This window comes from Dama dama, chromosome 12, assembly GCF_033118175.1.
Source record: "Dama dama isolate Ldn47 chromosome 12, ASM3311817v1, whole genome shotgun sequence".
Lineage (NCBI taxonomy): Eukaryota > Metazoa > Chordata > Mammalia > Artiodactyla > Cervidae > Dama > Dama dama.
The window spans coordinates 95,367,251-95,389,161 of record NC_083692.1 but is presented as its reverse complement, the minus strand read 5'-3'; the positions used below and the strand labels follow the sequence as shown (position 1 = coordinate 95,389,161).

Genomic DNA, 21,911 nt, shown 5'->3' with positions numbered 1-21,911 from the left:
CCCTCAATCTTTCCCAGCATCAGAGTCTTTTCCAATGAGGCAGCTCTTCACATCAGATGACCAAAGTATTGGAGTTTCAGCTTCAGCATCAGTTCTTCCAATAAATATCCGGGACTGATTTCCTTTAGGATGGACTGGTTGGATCTCCTTGCAGTCCAAGGGACTCTCAAGAGTCTTCTCCATACCACAGTTGAAAAGCATCAATCCTTTGGTGTTCAGCTTTCTTTATGGTCTAGCTCTCACATCCATACATGACTACCGGAAAAACCACAGCTTTGACTAGACGGACCTTTGTCAGCAAAGTAATGTCTCTGCTTTTTAATCAGAAAACCAATTAGCTGGAGTGCCAGGAGTTGGAATGGAAGAAAGTTTTCTTTCTTTAACTTTTGTTTGCTCACTCCTACTTGTGAGGAATGCTGATGAGCATTCTCAGTGACAAAAGGAATTTAAAGCAAGAAACAAACAAATATTCCTGGGGAAACGTGACAGCAATCAATTAAGCATGCTTCCTTTGAGGGCTTAGTAAATGGCCAAGGGCTGTTTGCATTCAATTTAGACAAGGAAATTGAAGATACTCATTTCTATTTTCTTTTTTCTTTAAAGAGTAACAGACTCTTGGGCCCTGTGGTTTCTGAGAACCTTCTTGAGAGTCCTGGTCTGAGTGTAGCTGAAGAAGCTTTAGGAGTAGATCAGAGATTCTCCAGGGAACTAAGTCACAACGGAGATCTTTTGCATTTCGTCATGCTGAGTCCAAGTCTAATGGACAAAACTGAGTCCATACTGGCAGCCATTTTACTCACAGTTGTTGGAATTAACCCAACTTGGTTTGTGTTCCAATGGTTTCCAATTGATACAAATAAACCCTCAGTATAAAATATTCTTATTCAAGAACTGTTAGAAGTTTCTTGTCAAGATTGATAAAGACCAAATTCTTTCTCTTCAAATTCTCATCACCCGTACTGTCAACTGCCCTGGTCCGTCCACCGCCCTGACCAGTCTCCAATCACCAGTCTTGGCTCCTCTTCAGCTGACTCTCAACATGGCGCCAGAGCCATGCAGGTAAAGCCCGAGTTGCGTTATTATCACTACTTCCCTGCTCAAAACCCTGCATGGCCTCCCACCCCTCGGATTAAAGCCAGGGCTCCAAATGCCTGCAGAGCCATCCGTGCTCTGCCCATGTCAGCCCGGTTCCCGTCTACTGGCCCTGCCCCCTTCTCTCCCCCCACGTGGCCCTGTGATGCTTCCAAGCCACCAGGCGTGCCTCAGCCATCTCTTGCTGTTCCATCTGCCCCAGAAGATGCATCCCTGGAACCACCCTCCCCCTTATCTGCCCAATCTACTTCTGTCACCGAGCAGGACCTCTGGGGTCTTCCTGGGACAGACCCCGTCCCCCACATCCTCTGCTGCAGCTCCTCTCTGAAGCACCCAGATAACAGTATCTCAGGATGATCATGAGCACACAGCCCCCAGACTGTCCGGCGCCTAAGGACTGATGCTGCTAACCCCTTGCTACCTTACCATCAACCAATCCGGGAACTGTGCGGGAGCCAGCCACACGCCCCGCGGCACCCCTCCCCACCGTGTGGCCTTTCAAAATGCTTTGCTTTTTAATGCGTTGGGGTTTTCAGGGCCTGAGCCGCTGTTGCCCTTGCACAGCCCTGCAGTAGGTGTTCCTCTTCTCCAGACTCTGTCCTTTGGTGCTGTTTGGCCTCACTGTACACACAGACTTGTGTTTGATAACACCTCCACTCCGAGATCCCCACCCTCGGTATCTGCTGAGCCCTGATAACCATCTCACAGATTACACATTTGACTTATCTGGCCAGTTTTCTGCCTCCCCCACCAGATGCCGCCTCAGGGAGGGATCCTTCACGGCTGGTGCTCACTGGCACACCAACGCCTGTTCAAGCAAGACGTGCCAAGTACACGAGCAGATGCCAAGGTTCTCCTCACCCATGCCAGGGGCTGCCATCAGGATCCTGGAGACAACTACTTGCGTGATGGCTTGTTTGGCAGCGTTTGCCGACTCGCCCAGGCGGTTCCCGTTCTCGTCTGTGACCGGAATGCCAACTTTGAGTTCCCTGGAGAGCAAGACACGTGCAAAGTTCATACACAGGCGGTTCATGGAACAGCTGGAAACAGCACTTAGGCTGTGAAAGATCCAGTCCCTACTTAATCCAAAAATGCACTCCAGAGTCATTTTTGGCCCTAATAAGCCTTACTTTTAAATGCTGTGAACAAGCTTAATCCTTGTGGGATAGATAGAAAAAGGAAACAACACTGGCAAACTTTGTAAAAAAAAAAAAAAAAAAGGTAGCATTTTGAATAACAATAGAACTCAAAGGATGAATAGGTAACGTAAAGAAATGCAGGCAAGGCTTAATTGGGCAGCAGAGGGAGCGACAACAAGTACCAGCTCCCTTTTCTAGCCTGCTGGCTCCCTAGTGGCTTGCTAGCTCCCTCGGTTGGGGGCCAGCTTGCTCCTTATGTGGGGTGAGGGTAGGGGTGTGTCCAGGGGACCAGCAGGACGGTGGCTTAGGCATTTTGCCAAGTCCTTAGGTTGCCTGTGCAAGGGCCTGCCCCAGTCCCCTGCTTTTGCTCCAGGCTCTTCAAAAGTGGGAGCTGAATTTTTTGGTCTCTTTGTGTCTTTTCTTCAGGATCTGCCCTAACAATGAAGCCTTGCTTGAATTTCTAAAAAAAAAAAAATGGGACAGATACAATTCACAGCATCATTAAGTAAACTAACTAGGCAAGTACAGGCACTATTGAATATTTAACTGTGGTCACTAATGCTATAATTATAGCTCCTCTGTTACCCTGTTTTTCGTTATCCATTCCAAAATGCTTTTTTTTTTTCATTCTTCCTCTCCTTTAATTTTTGCCAGTACTAAAAAATACTTCCAAAGATACAGGTTAATATTATCTTAAACCCTAAAAGGGAATCTGGGTGGGGGAAGAACCTATTTTATAGAATAAGCTTTCTGGGCACAGACCTAAGTCTGAGATCTATTTTTTTAAACTTTGTATCATACAGAAGTAGAAAGACTAGTCCAAATCCCATACGCTCATCAGTCCCCTTTAATAATCAGCAACTCAGAGCGGACCCTGTTTCATCAACGAACCCATCCTCACCCCGTTACCAGATTATATGGAAGCAAATCTCATATAATTTCACCTGTAAATATTAAAATAAAACAAAAGTTTTTAAAGTTTCAACAAAGCAATTTACTAGAAGAGCTCCTACTGTCACGCACAGCCCCCTCTGGGGGGCACATTGACCTTACCTCTGCCTCATTAACGGGATATTGATGCAGTTGGCCGCAGCCACCGCAGCGAAGGGGACAAAGCGTCCTATGAGCGGAGAGACGTGCTGCGGAAAAGACAATTCCAAAAGCGAGATCTCACTTTTTCTACAGTACTGAACGCAAATACTTATTTCTCCTCAAAAACCATTACCAATGCAGAGTCCTACTTGTACAGAAACGCAGGCCTTAAGTATGCTCAAAACTTGTTTCCTGGAGGTTATTTTTCTATTGCCAGCCTGGGCATCCTGGGACCAGGAGGGCACCCATGATATTTTGGTGGCTGCATGTGGCTGAGAGAGTAGGGGTTTTTGAAGGCCCAAAGTCTTGGGTTTAGATGCTGACTCCTCCACCTCTTCAGAGGGGTGCCCTGAGGCACCCTGCCCAGCGCCCAGCCTCGGTGGCGGGTGGTGGGGAAGCATTTAGCACTTAACACACAGTGTCAGGTACAAACAAGTGTCTTGGCAAATGTTATTAGTGACGATATAATTAAAAAAAAAAAACAGTTGAAGATGATGACTATAATAAGAAAGTCATCAGACTTCAACTATTTTGAGAAATAACAGAGAGACTGAGAGCCAGGTAGGTGAGAACAAATTAAACCGCTTTACTACGGAGACAAAAATCTGAGTACCTTGGTTAATGCGTTGAGTCCTAGCGCTGTTGCTACAGCACCTGTCGTTGCAGAAACGTAAGCTGTTCCCAGTTCACTGAAAAGGAGGAAGACGGCACATAAACAACGAGTGTACGTCGGAAAACCCAAGGCCAGCATTTTGGGAAGAAATGCAGAAGACTAAGAACAGAGATTCCATCAAACATGACACAAATGAACTTGCTGATGAAACAGGAACAGGCTCAAGAACAGCCTTGCGGCGGCCGAGCCAGAAAAGGGGCGGGGAGGGATGGACTGGGAGTTTGGGTTTAGCGGACGCAAACCACTGTATATAAAATGGATAAGCAACAGTGTTCTCCTGCACACCACAGGGAACCACATTCAACATCCCGTGACAGACAACAACGGGAAAGAATACGAAAAAGAATGTGCATTTTAACCGCATCACTTGGTGGCACAGTAGGAACACAACACTGTAAATCAAGCATACTTCAATAAAATAAATTAAAAAAAAAAAAGATTCATCAGTGATATATTCAGCTCTGCCAGCAGCATAGAAAAAGGAAGCAGACCCATATAAAAATGGCATTCTGCACATATAACCGAACTATCATGCCGAACAAGTAGACATGCAGAATATGTGTGTCTAGGGGAGGGGAAGGAAGGAAGCTGTGACTGGGCAGGAAGCTACAAATGTGGAGAAATGCATATTAGCTTAAAGGTTTGTAGCATATGGACTTAAATAAAAAATACTTCTCAAAATATCGCTATACATACTGAAAGTAAAAATGCAGGGCAGCCATTCTTAAAATGACATCTTACTGTATAAAGATACTAAAAGTCTTATCCTCAAAATACAAGTAAGCCCCAGCAGTTCTCTGTTATTTTTAAATAAATTTTAATTCAAGAATTGGATGAAATGAAGGTGCGATCAGCACTGCTGGGTTGCAGATTTCAATATTCTTTGTTCCCTAGGATGATAACAGAAGAATATAAGTGATCAAACTCAATTTAAGAGTTAAAACAAAACCGAAAATTCTTTGAAATGTTATATAAGTTAGGCTCAAAGTTTTGGTTAACTAATCACTTTAGCTTGCCTGAACATTTTTTCACAGGAGGCAAAATTTTAAATCCATTCACTTTCTTTCGGGCTCCAGAGACATCCTATTTTAAAGACAAATCAGATATAGAATCCCCTGGATTTCTTTTTTTTGCCCCCCCCCTGGATTTCTGCAGAGACCCCCACTGCTGATGTTGCTCTCTGTGTAACCCACAGGGTGGATGGGGGTACAGAGCAGGTCATTTCTCAAGGCCTGCCCTGAGCTGCCTGCTGTGTGTTCCGTGGGGTGAAGGGGATGTGCCCTCGGGTGCGGGAGCCCTGCCTTCCTACCAGCGCCATTCACAGCATGGGTGATGCCTGAGAAGGCAGCCTGCGGCAAACTGTCATCTAGATAGAGAGGGAGGAAAAGACACACTACTGAGACACAGGCTCCTACGATTCCGAACCACATGCACAATTGGTACACATATATTTTTTCACCAGGAGGGCATCACCACTGGATCAAATGAACACCAAAAGAATGCAGAGGCCGGTGAAACCTTCCAGTCTTACTTGACAGTGAGGGGAGCATCTCCACTTCTGTTGGTGTAATTGACCACGGCATTGAAGGACTGGTTGATCCATTGCCAGAAGAGTACCGCTGGTGTGGTCCTGAAATAGAGAGATCCATCACACCACCACCACCGCTTGGGATCTGGCCGTCACGCAGAACAAACAACGCGAAGGCCAGGAACCAGACAGGCGACAGACTGGAGCAGGGGGGGTGCGGGGTCCAGGACTGTATGTTCTGGGTCAGAGGCTGAGGACCAGTGGAGCTGGGCAGATTTTTACCCTCTCTGATTCTCAGCTTCCTCATTCATTAACTATGGATGCAACAAACTTAAGAGGGCTAGGGCAGTGGTCCTTAACCTTTATGGCACCAGGGACCGGTTTCATGGAAGACAATTCTTCTATGGACTGGAGTAGGGGATGGTTTCGGATGATTCAAGCTCATTACATTTATTGCACACTGTGTTCCTATTATTATTACATTAGTTCCACCTCAGATCACCAGGCATTAGATCCTGGAGGATGGCGATTGCTGGGTTAAGGTGAGGATGGAGTTAAATTTTGTCTTACACAAACAGATGGAGAAACATACCATGCTCATGGATTGGAAGAATTAATATTGTCAAAATGGCTATTCTACCCAAAGCAATCTATAGATTCAATGCAATCTCTATCACGCTACCAACGGTATTTTTCACAGAACTAGAACAAATAATTTCACAATTTGTATGGAAATACAAAAAACCTCGAATAGCCAAAGTAATCTTGAGAAAGAAGAATGGAACTGGAGGAATCAACCTGCCTGACTTCAGACTATACTACAAAGCCACAGTCATCAAGACAGTATGGTACTGGCACGAAGACAGAAATATAGATCAATGGAACAGAATAGAAAGCCCAGAGATAAATCCACGAACTTATGGACACCTTATCTTTGACAAAGGAGGCAAGGATATACAATGGAAAAAAGACAACCTCTTTAACAAGTGGTGCTGGGAAAGCTGGTCAACCACTTGTAAAAGAATGAAACTAGAACACTTTCTAACACCATACACAAAAATAAACTCAAAATGGATTAAAGATCTAGATGTAAGACCAGAAACTATAAAACTCCTAGAGGAGAACATAGGCAAAACACTCTCCGACATAAATCACAGCAAGATCCTCTATGACCCACCTCCTAGAATATTGGAAATAAAAGCAAAACTAAACAAATGGGACCTAATGAAACTTAAAAGCTTTTGCACAACAAAGGAAACTATAAGTAAGGTGAAAAGACAGCCCTCAGATTGGGAGAAAATAATAGCAAATGAAGCAACAGACAAAGGATTAATCTCAAAAATATACAAGCAACTCTTGAAGCTCAATTCCAGAAAAATAAATGACCCAATCAAAAAATGGGCCAAAGAACTAAACAGACATTTCTCCAAAGAAGACATACAGATGGCTAACAAACACATGAAAAGATGCTCAACATCACTCATTATCAGAGAAATGCAAATCAAAACCACAATGAGGTACCATTACACGCCAGTCAGGATGGCTGCTATCCAAAAGTCTACAAGCAATAAATGCTGGAGAGGGTGTGGAGAAAAGGGAACCCTCTTACACTGTTGGTGGGAATGCAAACTAGTACAGCCGCTATGGAGAACAGTGTGGAGATTCCTTAAAAAACTGGAAATAGAACTGCCATATGACCCAGCAATCCCACTTCTGGGCATACACACTGAGGAAACCAGATCTGAAAGAGACACGTGCACCCCAATGTTCATCGCAGCACTGTTTATAATAGCCAGGACATGGAAGCAACCGAGATGCCCATCAGCAGATGGATGGATAAGGAAGCTGTGGTACATATACACCATGGAATATTACTCAGCCATTAAAAAGAATTCATTTGAATCAGTTCTAATGAGATGGATGAAACTGGAGCCCATTAAACAGAGTGAAGCAAGCCAGAAAGATAAAGAACATTACAGCATACTAACACATATATATGGAATTTAGAAAGATGGTAACGATAACCCTATATGCAAAACAGAAAAAGAGACACAGAAATACAGAACACTTTTGAACTCTGTGGGAGAAGGCGAGGGTGGGATGTTTCGAAAGAACAGCATGTATATTATCTATGGTGAAACAGGTCACCAGCCCAGGTGGGATGCATGAGACAAGTGCTCGGGCCTGGTGCACTGGGAAGACCCAGAGGAATCGGGTGGAGAGGGAGGTGGGAGCAGGGATCGGGATGGGGAATACATGTAAATCTATTGCTGATTCATGTCAATGTATGACAAAACCCACTGAAAAAATAAATAAATTAATTAATTAAAAAAAAAAAATTTTGTCTTAAACTTATAAGGAAGCCCAGCAAAGAGCAGGCACTCACTTACTGTGACTAACGTCAGGTCCCTCCTCTTACATAAAGAAGCTACTTGTAGGCTAAGTATTTCTCATCCCTTCTCATTCTACGTATAAGCCTAGGTGTTTACACCTACATATATACTTACACCTATATTATATGAATCAATTACAAAGAGAATCTGCTTAGAGGCTTTCTAAACTTTCTTTCTCATTTTCTTTTGGGTCTAAGACTTAGGGAGAAATTCGACCTCCTTTTGGGCAACAAGGAGAGTTCTCTTCAACCAAAGGAAAAGGTAAAACAACCCCCTAGGATTGTAACTTTTATACAAAATGAAACGCCACATGAAATGACATTTATTTCAATAAAACCATTCAAGTACAAAAATGTGCTTTAAGCTCCTGGAATAGAAAACAAACTGTTGTTACATTGCCAGAACTTACCTATAAAATGTCATCATACAACCTGTGATGGTCATGTTCATTGGAACTTGAGCTGACATTCTTCCTATTAAAATCATCTTTTCACCAGTGTCAGGATGAAAAGCTGAATCATAGATGTACTTTGCTCTCCATAATTCATTTTCTGTGAGACCTGAAGGAACAATTCCTTGCCTAGGAAAACAGCAACAAACAACATAGCAATTGTTCATTCCAAGTATCTCAGCAGTGCTACCTAGAACATCTGTGTCTAGATAGAGGGAAAAATCAAACTATTTCATAGAGTGAGGGAAATTCCAATAACACAAAGGACAGTATACACTTAAAATAAGCATTTTAAACCCACAAATTCAAATTATCTATAATTTGGAAAAACACAAGTTTGTTGTATAATAGGGAACTATTCAACTTTGAAATATTGTTTTAAATGACATTTTAAAATGTACTTTGAACTCTGTAAACTCTAAGATATTTTTACCTCATTAGACAAAAGCTGTGGTAACCAAGAATATGAAATCATTCTTAAACCTGTATTTTGAAAACCTTAGACTAGAAAGGTTCATTATATTTCCTTATCAAAGAAACACATATTCCTTGCAAGAAATTTAGAAAATACAGAAATTCATTAGCATAACTAAAACCGTTCAAGCTTTCCCTGATTCACAGTCACTGGTAATGCTTATTGAATACCCTTTCAGGCTTTTCTAGATCTATATACATGATGCATTTATCACCTTTTTTATCAATGAAGGTAAACCTTTCTCTGTATCTTTATATATTCTTCTATATCATCTATACTGGGTCAAATACTTTCCCCCCAAAAAATTCACATTCACATGGAACTTCAGAATATGACCTTATTTGTAAACAGGGCTGTTACTTATGTAGTTAAGATGAGGTCATGCTGGATTGCGGGAAAGTGGGGGCAAGTTCAATGGCCGATGTCTTTGTAAGACCAAGCGCAGTCACATAAAGAAGGGTGTGTGATGAGGGAGACAGAGATTTGGGTGGCATGGCTACAAGCCTAGAGCTTCCAGACGCTGGAAGAGATAAAGAAGGGCCTGCCCTAGGGCTGTCAGAGGGAACAGGCCTGCCAACACCTTGATTTCAGACCATACATTTCCACTGTTTTAAGTCACTCAGTTTGTGGTAATGTGTTAAGGCAGTCATAGAAATCATCCTAATCCCCGCTGTAGGACATTGTAACTGCATTTAACCTTCTCCACTGGTAAAGGATGAGGAAGTAAACATCCTTATAAATAAAACTTTTCCCACCTCCAAGATTATTTAGAAAGAAATGAGTATATTCTCTGAGATGAAAACTATGTGGAATATTAAAACTGTACATATTTTATCCTTTTTCTCGACTTGAGTAGGTCCTTTATCTTATCCTCAGCAGCGGTACCATCATTATTATCTAGGTAACCTTTTGTACCCTTTATACAATGTGGATAATTTTGTCTAGTTAGGTTATCTGCTGTCATGAAAATTTTTATTATTATGCATTCAGGTCATGGGGTTGCAAAGAGTTGGACGCGACCAAGCGACCAAGCACAGCGCAGCAGAGGAACAGAAGAAGGCTCTGCCTGGAAAGGTGTGACCCGTTTTAGGATCACAGGTATGCTCACAGACACTTCTTGCATTTTCCTGATAGTTGTTTTTTGGTCACTTAAAGGCATTAATCTGTTTGGGATTCACCTTAAGATACAAATATGAGGAATTGCTTAACTTCTGTTTCCAGTTGGCTGGTCCTCCATTCCAATACAAGGATTTCAATGTTCTCTTTATCATCACTTGAGCTTTTATGAATGTTAAGCTTGCTTTCTGGACTTTCCACAGTAATCCCCTCATCTGATGGTGTCAAAGCCACTATTTTAATCGATGATTTATTTTTTTAATTAATTTTTTATTGGAATATAGTTGATTTATGATGCGTTAGTTGCCACTGTATGACAGTCCACTTAGTATCTCGTAGACCACGGTCCTTCACTCCGTTACTTTGTCTGCTTTTTTGAAAGTACCTCCACTATTATTTTAATTTTATAGGTGATCACAATTGTATTTTGACCAAAACTATATTAATCTGGAGAGATCTGAAACCTCTGTACCATATCCAGGCCTACCACATATTCCTCCAGTTATTCAAAGGACTTCTTTTAATGACGACACCCAGTGGTCTTGCACTTGCCTCACATTTATCAATTCTCTTTTTAGCCATTCTTATAGGCATAAAGGGGATTCCCTTGTGGCTCAGATGGTAAAGCGTCTGCCTGCAATGCAGGAGACCTGGGTTTGATCCCTGGGTCAGGAAGATCCCCTGGAGAAGGAAATGGCAACCCACTCTAGTATTCTTGCCTGGAGAATCACACGGACAGAGGAGCCTGGCAGGCTACAGGCCATAGGGTCGCAAGGAGTCGGAGGCGACTGAGCGACTTGTGAATGTCAGTGTCAATAGGCATAAAGTGGTATTTGTTGTTTTTGTCTTTTACTTTAGACTTTCCAGTATATACCCTTTTTCCCTTCCAGTTTTGTTGAGATATAGGTAACATATAGCACTATATAAGTTTAAGATGTTCAAAATAATGACTTGACTTACATACATCATGAAATGATCAGCATAATAGTTTAGCAAACATTCATATCATACCGATACAAAATTAAAGGAACAGAAAGAGATATTGTTCCTTGTGATGAGAACTCAGAATGTACTCTCTTAACAGTTTTCATATATAATGTATAGAAGTGTTCACTTTATTTATCATGTTGTATATCACATCTCAAGTACTTATCTTGTAACTGGAAGTTTGTACCTTTTGACTGCTTTTATCCACTTCCTCTCCTTTACCCCCTGCCTCTGGTAACCAAAAATCTGAGCAATTTTTCTATGAGATTGTTTTTGCAGGATAACTGACCTACAACACTGCGCTGGCTCCTGGTACACACCACAGTGATTCAGTGCTTCTGTACATTTCAAAATTGTAAGTCTAGCTGCCATTTGCCACCTTACAAAGATATTAAAATTATAATTCTTGACATATCCCCACAATGTACATTTCATACCTGTGACTCATTTCTTTTGTAATTAAAAAGACCCTGATGCTGGGAAAGATTGAGGGCAGGAGGAGGAGGAGGCAACAGAGGATGAGATGGTTGGATGGCCTCACCAGCTCAATGGACGTGAGTTTAAGCAAACTCTGGGAGGTGGTGAAGGACAGGGAAGACTAGTGTGCTGCAGTCCTTGAGGTCACAAAGAATTGGGACACTACTAAGCGACTGAACAATGACAACAATTCAGTAATTGGGAGTCTGTACCAATTGGGAGTTAATCCCCTTCACCTATTTCTATCCTCTCCACAACCTCCTCTCCTGTGACAACCACCTGTCTGTTCTCTGTATCTGTGAGCTTGCTTTTGTTTTGTCATGTTTGTTCATTTGTTTCATTTTCTAGATTCCACATACAAGTAGAATCATACAGTATTTGTCTTTCTCTGACTTGTTTCATTTAGCATAGCAAACCCAAGTCCAGCTGTATTCTCAGAAATGACAAGATTTCATTTTTCTTTTATGGCTGAGTAATATATTTTTTACATATCTGTATTTATCACAACTTCTTATCCATTCATCTATTGATTGGTACTTAGATTGCTTCCATATCTTGGCTATTGTAAACAATGCTGCAATAAACATAGGTGTACATATATCTTTTTTTGAATACCCAGGAGTGGAACTGATGGACTGTATGTATTGGGTTGGTGCAAAAGTAATTATGGTTTTGCATTGCTGAATTTTGCCATTTGATACTGTAAAACATTCTTAAATAAATGTGGTTATGTTATACATCATTTTAATATGCATTCCTTGCTTTATTGTTTTTTGCTATGACTTATTCAGTTCAGTTCAGTGGCTCAGTCGTGTCCGACTCTTTATGAACCCATGGACTGCAGCACGCCAGGCTCCCCTGTCCATCACCAACTCCTGGAGCTTACTCAAACTCATGTCCATCGAGTCAGTGATGCCATCCAACCAATTCATCCTCCCACCTTCAATCTTTCCCAGCATCAGCGTCTTTTCAAATGAGTCAGTTCTTCGCATCAGGTGGCCAAAGTATTGAAGCTTCAGCTTCAACATCAGTCCTTCCAATGAATATTCAGGACTGATTTCCTTTAGGATTGACTACTTGGATCTCCTTGTAGTCCAAGGGACTCTCAAAAGTCTTCTCCAACACCACAGTTCAAAAGCATCAATTCTTCAGTGCTCAGCTTTCTTTATGGTCCAACTCTCACATCTATACATGACTATTAGAAAAATCATAGCTTTGACTAGGCGGACCTTTGTCGGCAAAGTAATGTCTCCACTTTTTAATATGCTGTTTAGGTTGGTCATAACTTTTCTTCCAAGGAGCAAGTGTCTTTTAATATCAAGGCTGCAGTGACCATCTGCAGTGATTTCGGAGCCCAAGAAAATGAAGTTTCTCACAATTTCCATTGTTTCCCCATTCATTTGCCATGAAGTGATGGGACCAGATGCCATGATCTTAGTTTTCTGAATGTTGAGTTTTAAGCCAACTTTTCCACTCTTCTCTTTCACTTTCTTCAAGAGGCTCTTTAGTTCTTCTTTGCTTTCTGCCATAAGGGTGGTGTCATCTGGATATCTGAGGTTATTAGTATTTCTCCCAGCAATCTTGATTCCAGCTTGTGCTTCATGCAGCCTGGCATTTTGCATGATGTAGTCTGCATAGAAGTTAAATAAGCAGGGTGACAATATACAGCTTTGACGTCCTTCTTTCCAGATCTGGAACTAGTCTGTTGTTCCATGTCCAGTTCTCACTATTGCTTCTTGACCTGCATACAGATTTCTCAGGAGGCAGGTCAGGACATCTGGTATTTCCATCTCTTTAAGAATTTTCCACAGTTTTTTGTGAAATGCCTTATTACCTGCTATATATTTCGTATTTTTTTTAGACTAGGAAATGATGTTAAACAAAAGGCAAATTTGAGTGATTTTCAAGTTCAAAATGGGTTGTAAATCAGCAGAGGCAATTTGCAACATTAAGAACTCATTTGGCCCAGGAACTGCTAATGAACATACAGCACAGTGGTGCTTCAAGAAATTCTGCAAAGGAGACGAGATCCTTGAAAACGAGGAGCCCAGCGGCCGGCCATCGGAAGTTGACAAGGACCATTGAGAGCAACCATCGAAACTGATGCTCTTACACTACACGAGAAGTTGCTGAAGAACTCCACATCAACCTTTCTACTGTCGTTTGGCATTTGAAACAAACCAGAAAGGTGAAAAAGCTCGGTAAGTGGGTGCCTCGCAAGCTGACCGCAGATTAAAAAATTGTCGTTTTGAAGCATCGTCTTCTCTTATTCTACACAACAACAATGAACTGTTTCTCAACCAGACTGTGATGTGTGACGACAAGTGGATTTTATATGACAACCAGCAATGGCCCGCTCAGTGGCTGGACTGAGAAGAGGCTCCGAAGCACTTCCCAAAGCCCAACTTGCACCCAAACAGAGGGTCATGGTCACTGTTTGGTGGTCTGCTGCAGGTCTGATCCACCACATCTTTCTGAATCCCGGCAAAACCATTCTAACTGAGAAGTGTGCTCAGCAAATTGATGAGATGCACCAAAAACTGTCACCTGCAGCCGGCACTGGTCAACAGAATGGCCCCCGATTTTCTCCATGACGACACCTGACCACACTTTGCACACCGAACACCTCAAGAGGTGAACGAGTTGGGCTATGAAGTTTTGCCTCATCCACCACGTTCACCTGACCTCTCACCAGCCGACTACCACTTCTTCAAGCATCTGAATCACTTTTTGCAGGGAAAATGCTTCCACAACCAGCAGGAGGCTTGGAAAACGCTTTCCAAGAGTTTGATGAATCCTGAGGCATGGATTTTTATGCTACAGGAATAAACAAAACTTATTTCTCATTGGCAAAAATGTGTTGATTATAATGGTTCCTATTTTGATTAATAAAGATGTGTTTGAGCCTAGTTATAATGACTTAAAATTCACGATCTGAAACTGCAATTATGTTTGCACCACCTAATAGTTTTAATTTTTAAAGGAATCTCCATTCTATCCATTCCCACCAACAGGACATGAGGGCTCCCTTTTCTCTACATCCTCACGGAAAGTTGTTATTTGTTGTCTTTTTGATTCTGACAGGTGTGAGATGATACTTCATTGTGGTTTTAAATTGCATTTCCCTAACAACTAATGATGCTCAGCATATTTCTATATACTTGCTTGATATTTCCATATTTTCTTTGGTTGAGTGTCAGCAGTCTACTCAAATCTTTGGACCCATTTTAAAAAATTGGGTTTAAAAGAATTCTTTATCTCTTGTTGATGTAAGTCCCTTATGAGCTATAAGTTTTGCAAACATTTTCTTCCAGTTCGTGAACTGCATTTTTGTTTTCTAAACAGTGTCTTCTGAAGTGTAGAGATAAACTTTTCCCTTATTCTTCCTGCTTACAGCCTAAGAAATCTTTGCCTATCCCAAAGTCATACAGATTTTATCTTGCTTTCTTCTAGAAGTTTTTTTTTTTTTGTTTTGTTTTGTTTTATTATTATTTTCTCTTTTCCCAGTGGGTTTTGTCATACATTGATATGAATCAGCCATGGACCTATATGTATTCCCAATCCCGATCCCCCCTCCCACCTCCCTCTCCACCCGACTCCTCTGGGTCTTCCCAGTGCACCAGGCCGGAGCACTTGTCTCGTGCATCCCACCTGGGCTGGCGATCTGTTTCACCATAGATAGCATACATGCCGTTCCTTTGAAATATCCCACCCTCACATTCTCCCACAAAGTTCAAAAGTCTGTTCTGTATTTCTGTGTCTCTTTTTCTGTTCTGCATATAGGGTTATCGTTATCACCTTTCTAAATTCCATATACATGTGTCAGTATGCTGTAATGTTCTTTATCTTTCTGGCTTACTTCACTCTGTATAATGGGCTCCAGCTTCATCCATCTCATTAGGACTGGTTCAAATGAATTCCCTTTCATGGCTGAGCAACATTCCATGGTGTATATGCACCACAGCTTCCCTATCCATCCATCTGCTGATGGGCATCCAGGTTGCCTCCATGTCCTGGCTATTATAAACAGTGCTGCGACGAACACTGGGGTGCACGTGTCTCCTTCAGATCTGGTCTCCTCAGTGTGCATGCCCAGAAGTGGGACCGCTGGGTCATATGGCAGCTCTATTTCCAGTTTTCCAAGAAATCTCCACACTGTTTTCCACAGCGGCTGCACCAGTTTGCATTCCCACCAACAGTGCAAGAGGGTTCCCCTTTCTCCACACCCTCCCCAGCATCCATTGCTTGTAGACTTTTGGATAGCAGCCATCCTGACTGGCGTGTAATGGTACCTCATTGTGGTTTTGATTTGCATTTCTCTAATAATGAGTGATGTTGAGCATCTTTTCATGTGTTTGTCAGCCATCTGTATGTCTTCTTTGGAGAAATGTCTGTTTAGTTCTTTGGCCCATTTTTTGATTGGGTCATTTATTTTTCTGGAATTGAGCTGCAGGAGTTGCCCGTATATTCCTGAGATTAATCCTTTGTCTGTTTCTTCATTTGCTATTATTTTCTCCCAATCTGAGGGCTGTCTTTTCACCCTACCCATAGTTTCCTTTGTAGTACAAAAGCTTTTAAGTTTCACTAGGTCCCATTTGTTTAGTTTTGCTTTTATTTCCAATATTCTGGGAGGTGGGTCATAGAGGATCTTGCTGTGATTTATGTCGGAGAGTGTTTTGCCTATGTTCTCCTCTAGGAGTTTTATAGTTTCTGGTCTTACATTTAGATCTTTAATCCATTTTGAGTTTATTTTTGTGTATGGTGTCAGAAAGTGTTCTAGTTTCATTCTTTTACAAGTGGTTGACCAGTTTTCCCAGCACCACTTGTTAAAGAGGTTGTCTTTTTTCCATTGTATATCCTTGCCTCCTTTGTCAAAGATAAGGTGTCCATAGGTTCGTGGATTTATCTCTGGGCTTTCTATTCTGTTCCATTGATCTATATTTCTGTCTTTGTGCCAGTACCATACTGTCTTGATGACTGTGGCTTTGTAGTAGAGTCTGAAGTCAGGCAGGTTGATTCCTCCAGTTCCATTCTTCTTTCTCAAGATTACTTTGGCTATTCGAGGTTTTTTGTATTTCCATACAAATTGTGAAATTCTTTGGTCTAGTTCTGTGAAAAATACCGTTGGTAGCTTGATAGGGATTGCATTGAATCTATAGACTGCTTTGGGTAGAATAGCCATTTTGACAATATTAATTCTTCCAATCCATGAACACGGTATGTTTCTCCATCTGTTTGTGTCCTCTTTGATTTCTTTCATCAGTGTTTTATAGTTTTCTATGTATAGGTCTTTTGTTTCTTTAGGTAGATATACTTCTAAGTATTTTATTCTTTTTGTTGCAATGGTGAATGGTATTGTTTCCTTAATTTCTCTGTCTGTTTTTTCATTGTTAGTATATAGGAATGCAAGGGATTTCTGTGTGTTAATTTTATATCCTGCAACTTTACTATATTCATTGATTAGCTCTAGTAATTTTCTGGTAGAGTCTTTAGGGTTTTCTATGTAGAGGATCATGTCATCTGCAAACAGTGAGAGTTTTACTTCTTCTTTTCCTATCTGGATTCCTTTTACTTCTTTTTCTGCTCTGATTGCTGTGGCCAGAACTTCCAACACTATGTTGAATAGTAGTGGTGAGAGTGGGCACCCTTGTCTTGTTCCTGATTTCAGGGGAAATGCCTTCAATTTTTCACCATTGAGGGTGATGCTTGCTGTGGGTTTGTCATATATAGCTTTTATTATGTTGAGGTATGTTCCTTCTATTCCTGCTTTTTGGAGAGTTTTAATCATAAATGAGTGTTGAATTTTGTCAAAGGCTTTCTCTGCATCTATTGAGATAATCATATGGTTTTTATCTTTCAATTTGTTAATGTGGTGTATTACATTGATTGATTTGCGGATATTAAAGAATCCTTGCATTCCTGGGATAAAGCCCACTTGGTCATGGTGTATGATTTTTTTAATATGTTGTTAGATTCTGTTTGCTAGAATTTTGTTAAGGATTTTTGCATCTATGTTCATCAGTGATATTGGCCTGTAGTTTTCTTTTTTTGTGGCATCTTTGTCTGGTTTTGGAATTAGGGTGATGGTGGCCTCATAGAATGAGTTTGGAAGCTTACCTTCTTCTGCAATTTTCTGGAAGAGTTTGAGTAAGATAGGTGTTAGCTCTTCTCTAAATTTTTGGTAGAATTCAGCTGTGAAGCCATCTGGTCCTGGGCTTTTGTTTGCTGGAAGATTTTTGATGACAGTTTCGATTTCCTTGCTTGTGATGGGTCTGTTAAGATCTTCTATTTCTTCCTGGTTCAGTTTTGGAAAGTTATACTTTTCTAAGAATTTGTCCATTTCATCCAAGTTGTCCATTTTATTGGCATAGAGCTGCTGGTAGTAGTCTCTTATGATCCTTTGTATTTCAGTGTTGTCTGTTGTGATCTCTCCATTTTCATTTCTAATTTTGTTAATTTGGTTTTTCTCTCTTTGTTTCTTAATGAGTCTTGCTAATGGTTTGTCAGTTTTGTTTATTTTTTCAAAAAACCAGCTTTTAGCTTTGTTGATTTTTGCTATGGTCTCTTTAGTTTCTTTTGCATTTATTTCTGCCCTGATTTTTAAGATTTCTTTCCTTCTGCTAACTCTGGGGTTCTTCATTTCTTCCTTCTCTAATTGCTTTAGGTGTAGAGTTAGGTTATTTAATTGGTTTTTTTCCTGTTTCTTGATGTAAGCCTGTAATGCTATGAACCTTCCCCTTAGCACTGCTTTTACAGTGTCCTATAGGTTTTGGGTTGTTGTGTTTTCATTTTCATTCATTTCTATACATATTTTGATTTCTTTTTTGATTTCTTCTATGATTTGTTGGTTATTCAGAAGCGTGTTATTTAGCCTCCATATGTTTGAAGTTTTAACAATTTTTTCCCTGTATTTGAGATCTAATCTTACTGCACTGTGGTCAGAAAAGATGACTGGAATGATTTCAATTTTTTTGAAGTTTCCAAGACCAGATTTATGGCCCAGGATGTGATCTATTCTGGAGAATGTTCCGTGTGCACTGGAGAAAAAAGGTGAAGTTGATTGTTTTGGGGTGAAATGTCCTATAGATATCAATTAGGTCTAGCTGGTCCATTGTGTCATTTAAGGTTTGTGTTTCCTTGTTAATTTTCTGTTTAGTTGATCTATCCATAGTTGTGAGTGGGGTATTAAAGTCTCCCACTATTATTGTGTTACTATTAATTTCCTCTTTCATACTCGTTAGCGTTTGCCGTACATATTGCGGTGCTCCTATGTTGGGTGCATATATATTTAGGTAAAGGAACATGAAAAATGCCCACCAAGTCAAACAAAAGAGGAGGAGATAGGGAATCTACCTGAAAAAGAATTTAGAATAATGATAATAAAAATGATCCAAAATCTTGAAAACAAAATGGAATTACAGATAAATAGCCTGGAAACAAAGATTGAAAAGATTCAAGAACTGTTTAATAAAGACCTAGAAGAAATAAAAAAGAGTCAATTACAAATGAATAATGCAATGAATGAGATCAAAAACACTTTGGAGGGAACCAAGAGTAGAATAACGGAGGCAGAAGATAGGATAAGTGAGGTAGAAGATAAAATGGTGGAAATAAATGAAGCAGAGAGGAAAAAAGAAAAAAGGATCAAAAGAAATGAGAACAACCTCAGGGACCTCTGGGACACTGTGAAACGCCCCAACATTCGAATCATAGGAGTTCCAGAAGAAGAAGACAAAAAGAAAGGCCATGAGAAAATACTCGAGGAGATAATAGCTGAAAACTTCCCTAAAATGGGGAAGGAAATAGCCACCCAAATCCAAGAAACCCAGAGAGTCCCAAACAGGATAAACCCAAGGCGAAACACCCCAAGACACATATTAATCAAATTAACAAAGATCAAACACAAAGAACAAATATTAAAAGCAGCAAGGGAAAAACAACAAATAACACACAAAGGGATTCCCATAAGGATAACAGCTGATCTATCAATAGAAACACTCCAGGCCAGAAGGGAATGGCAGGACGTACTGAAAGTAATGAAAGAGAATAACCTACAACCTAGATTACTGTATCCAGCAAGGATCTCATTCAGATATGAAGGAGAATTCAAAAGCTTTACAGATAAGCAAAAGCTGACAGAATTCAGCACCACCAAACCAGCTCTTCAACAAATGCTAAAGGATCTTCTCTAGACAGGAAATGCAGAAAGGTTGTATAAACGTGAACCCAAAACAACAAAGTAAATGGCAACGGGACCACACCTATCAATAATTACCCTAAATGTAAATGGGTTGAATGCCCCAACCAAAAGACAAAGATTGGCTGAATGGATACAAAAACAAGACCCCTATATATGCTGTCTACAAGAGACCCACCTCAAAACAAGAGACACATACAGACTAAAAGTGAAGGGCTGGAAAAAAATATTTCATGCAAACGGAGACCAAAAGAAAGCAGGAGTCGCAATACTCATATCAGATAAAATAGACTTTCAAATAAAGGAAGTGAAAAGAGACAAAGAAGGACACTACATAATGATCAAAGGATCAATCTTCTAGAAGTTTTATAGTTTTAGCTTGTATATTTAGGTTTATTATTCATTTCAAGTTATGTTTATGGTTTTGTTTAAGGACTAATGCTTTTTTTAATAGGAAAATCCATTTTTCCAGACCCACTCATCGAACAGAATATTCTTTCTCCACCGAATTATCTTGAGAACCCTATTTTGGGATCCTCTATTCTGTTCCACTGACCCGTATACCTATCTTTATGCCAATGTTATACTGTTTTGACTACTTGAGCTTGATAGTAAATCTTGAAATCAGGCATGTAATATTTTTGTTGCTACTGAAAATACTATTTTTAAAATTTCTATTTCCAGTTATTAATTGTTCGTATATAGAAACTCAATTGATTTCTGTATATTGATCTTATATCTCATGATTGGGCTAAACACACCCTATTTGCATTTTTGGTAGATTTTTCCTATACAGATGATCATGCTTTCTGTGATGAAGACAGTTTTAGTTCCTTTCCTATCCATACATCTTTTATGTTGCTATTTTTCCTAATTGGACTACTAGCTACTCAGCACAATGCTAAATGAAAGTAGTGACTGTTGAAATCTTGGCTTTGTTCTTGATCTCAGGGGAAAAGTTTTCATTCTTTCATCATTCAATTCGGTGTCTGTTGTAGGGTTTTCTTAGATATATTTTATTCCTTCTATGCCTAGTTTGCTGAGAGTTTTATCATGAATTGATGTTGTATTCTTCTGTCTGCTTTTTCTGTATCTATTGAGATGACCATGAGTTTTTCTGTCATAGTCTACTAACACAGTAATTTCCAAATGTTAAAATGAAATTGCATTGTTGTAATAAACCACAGTTGGGTTCTGCTTATTTTGGGTATTATCCTTTTTATATATGGCTAGCTTTAAGCTGTTAACTTTGTTGAAGATTTTTGTGTCTATGTTAATGAGGGATATTGGTCTGTAATTTTTTTCTTGCAATCCCTTTGGCTTTGCTGCCAGTAGAGTCATAAAATGGATGAGGAAGACTTTCCTCCTCTTCTATTTTCTGGGAAAGTTTGTGATGGAATTGGTATTGTTTCTTCCTATGAAGAAATTTCTTTCACCTGTGATGCTACTGGTCTGAGAGATTTTAGTGGGAAAGTTTTATATTTATTTATTTATTCCATTTTTCTCTTTATTTTTTATTCATCTCATTTCTTCCTTATTCCTTTTTTCTCTTTCCTTGCCTTCTTTTGCATTGAGTCAATTTTGGTAATTTGTATATTCATAGAAGGTTAGATATTTTACTAAGATTTCTGAAATTTATAGCAAACAGCTAAATAGTAGGCTTTATTTTTATATTTATATTCCCCATAGGAAACTTTCTTATCCTCTTGTTATATAGTTTGAATTTTATGTATTTATTTTATATTGATTAGATGTGCTGGCAGAGAAGGCAATGGCACCCCACTCCACTACTCTTGCCTGGAAAATCCCATGGATGGAGGAGCCTGGTAGGCTGCAGTCCATGGGGTCGCTAAGAGTCGCAGCAACTCCACTTTCACTTTTCACTTTCATGCATTGGAAAAGGAAATGCCAACCCACTCCAGTGTTCTTGCCTGGAGAATCCCGGGGCGGGGGAGCCTGGTGGGCGGCCGTCTATGGGGTTGCACAGAGTCGGACATGACTGAAGTGACTTAGCAGCAGCAGATGTACTAGAGGCTTATCTTTCTCCAGGTTTATCAAAGAACTAGTCTTTACATTTATTTTTCTATTAATTCCTGGCTTTAAACAAATATGAACTTCCCTCTGTTTTCCTTGAAAAGCAGTCTATGGAGTAGTTAACAAAATGTACTCTGGAGTCAGACTGTCTGGGTTCCTATGCTGGCTCTGTCACTTAACAGTGGCAGGACTCAGAGCCAGTTAAACTTTCCTGCCTTAGTTCTTTCATCTGAAAAATGGGCACATGACTAGCATTT

General features: G+C 40.2%; 1 protein-coding gene across 1 annotated transcript in view; it reads right to left on the bottom strand.

The window, feature by feature from the left end:
* The window catches only part of SFXN1 (sideroflexin 1), a 58,812-nt gene that overhangs the window by 14,764 nt on the left and 22,137 nt on the right, over positions 1–21,911 (bottom strand). The window contains exons 3-7 of the mRNA XM_061158166.1: positions 8,327–8,497; positions 5,528–5,626; positions 3,937–4,012; positions 3,285–3,370; positions 1,954–2,081 (exon numbers count right to left, since the gene is read on the bottom strand). Coding sequence (XP_061014149.1) covers positions 1,954–2,081; positions 3,285–3,370; positions 3,937–4,012; positions 5,528–5,626; positions 8,327–8,497 — 560 coding nt within the window. The remainder of the gene's footprint in view (positions 1–1,953; positions 2,082–3,284; positions 3,371–3,936; positions 4,013–5,527; positions 5,627–8,326; positions 8,498–21,911) is intronic.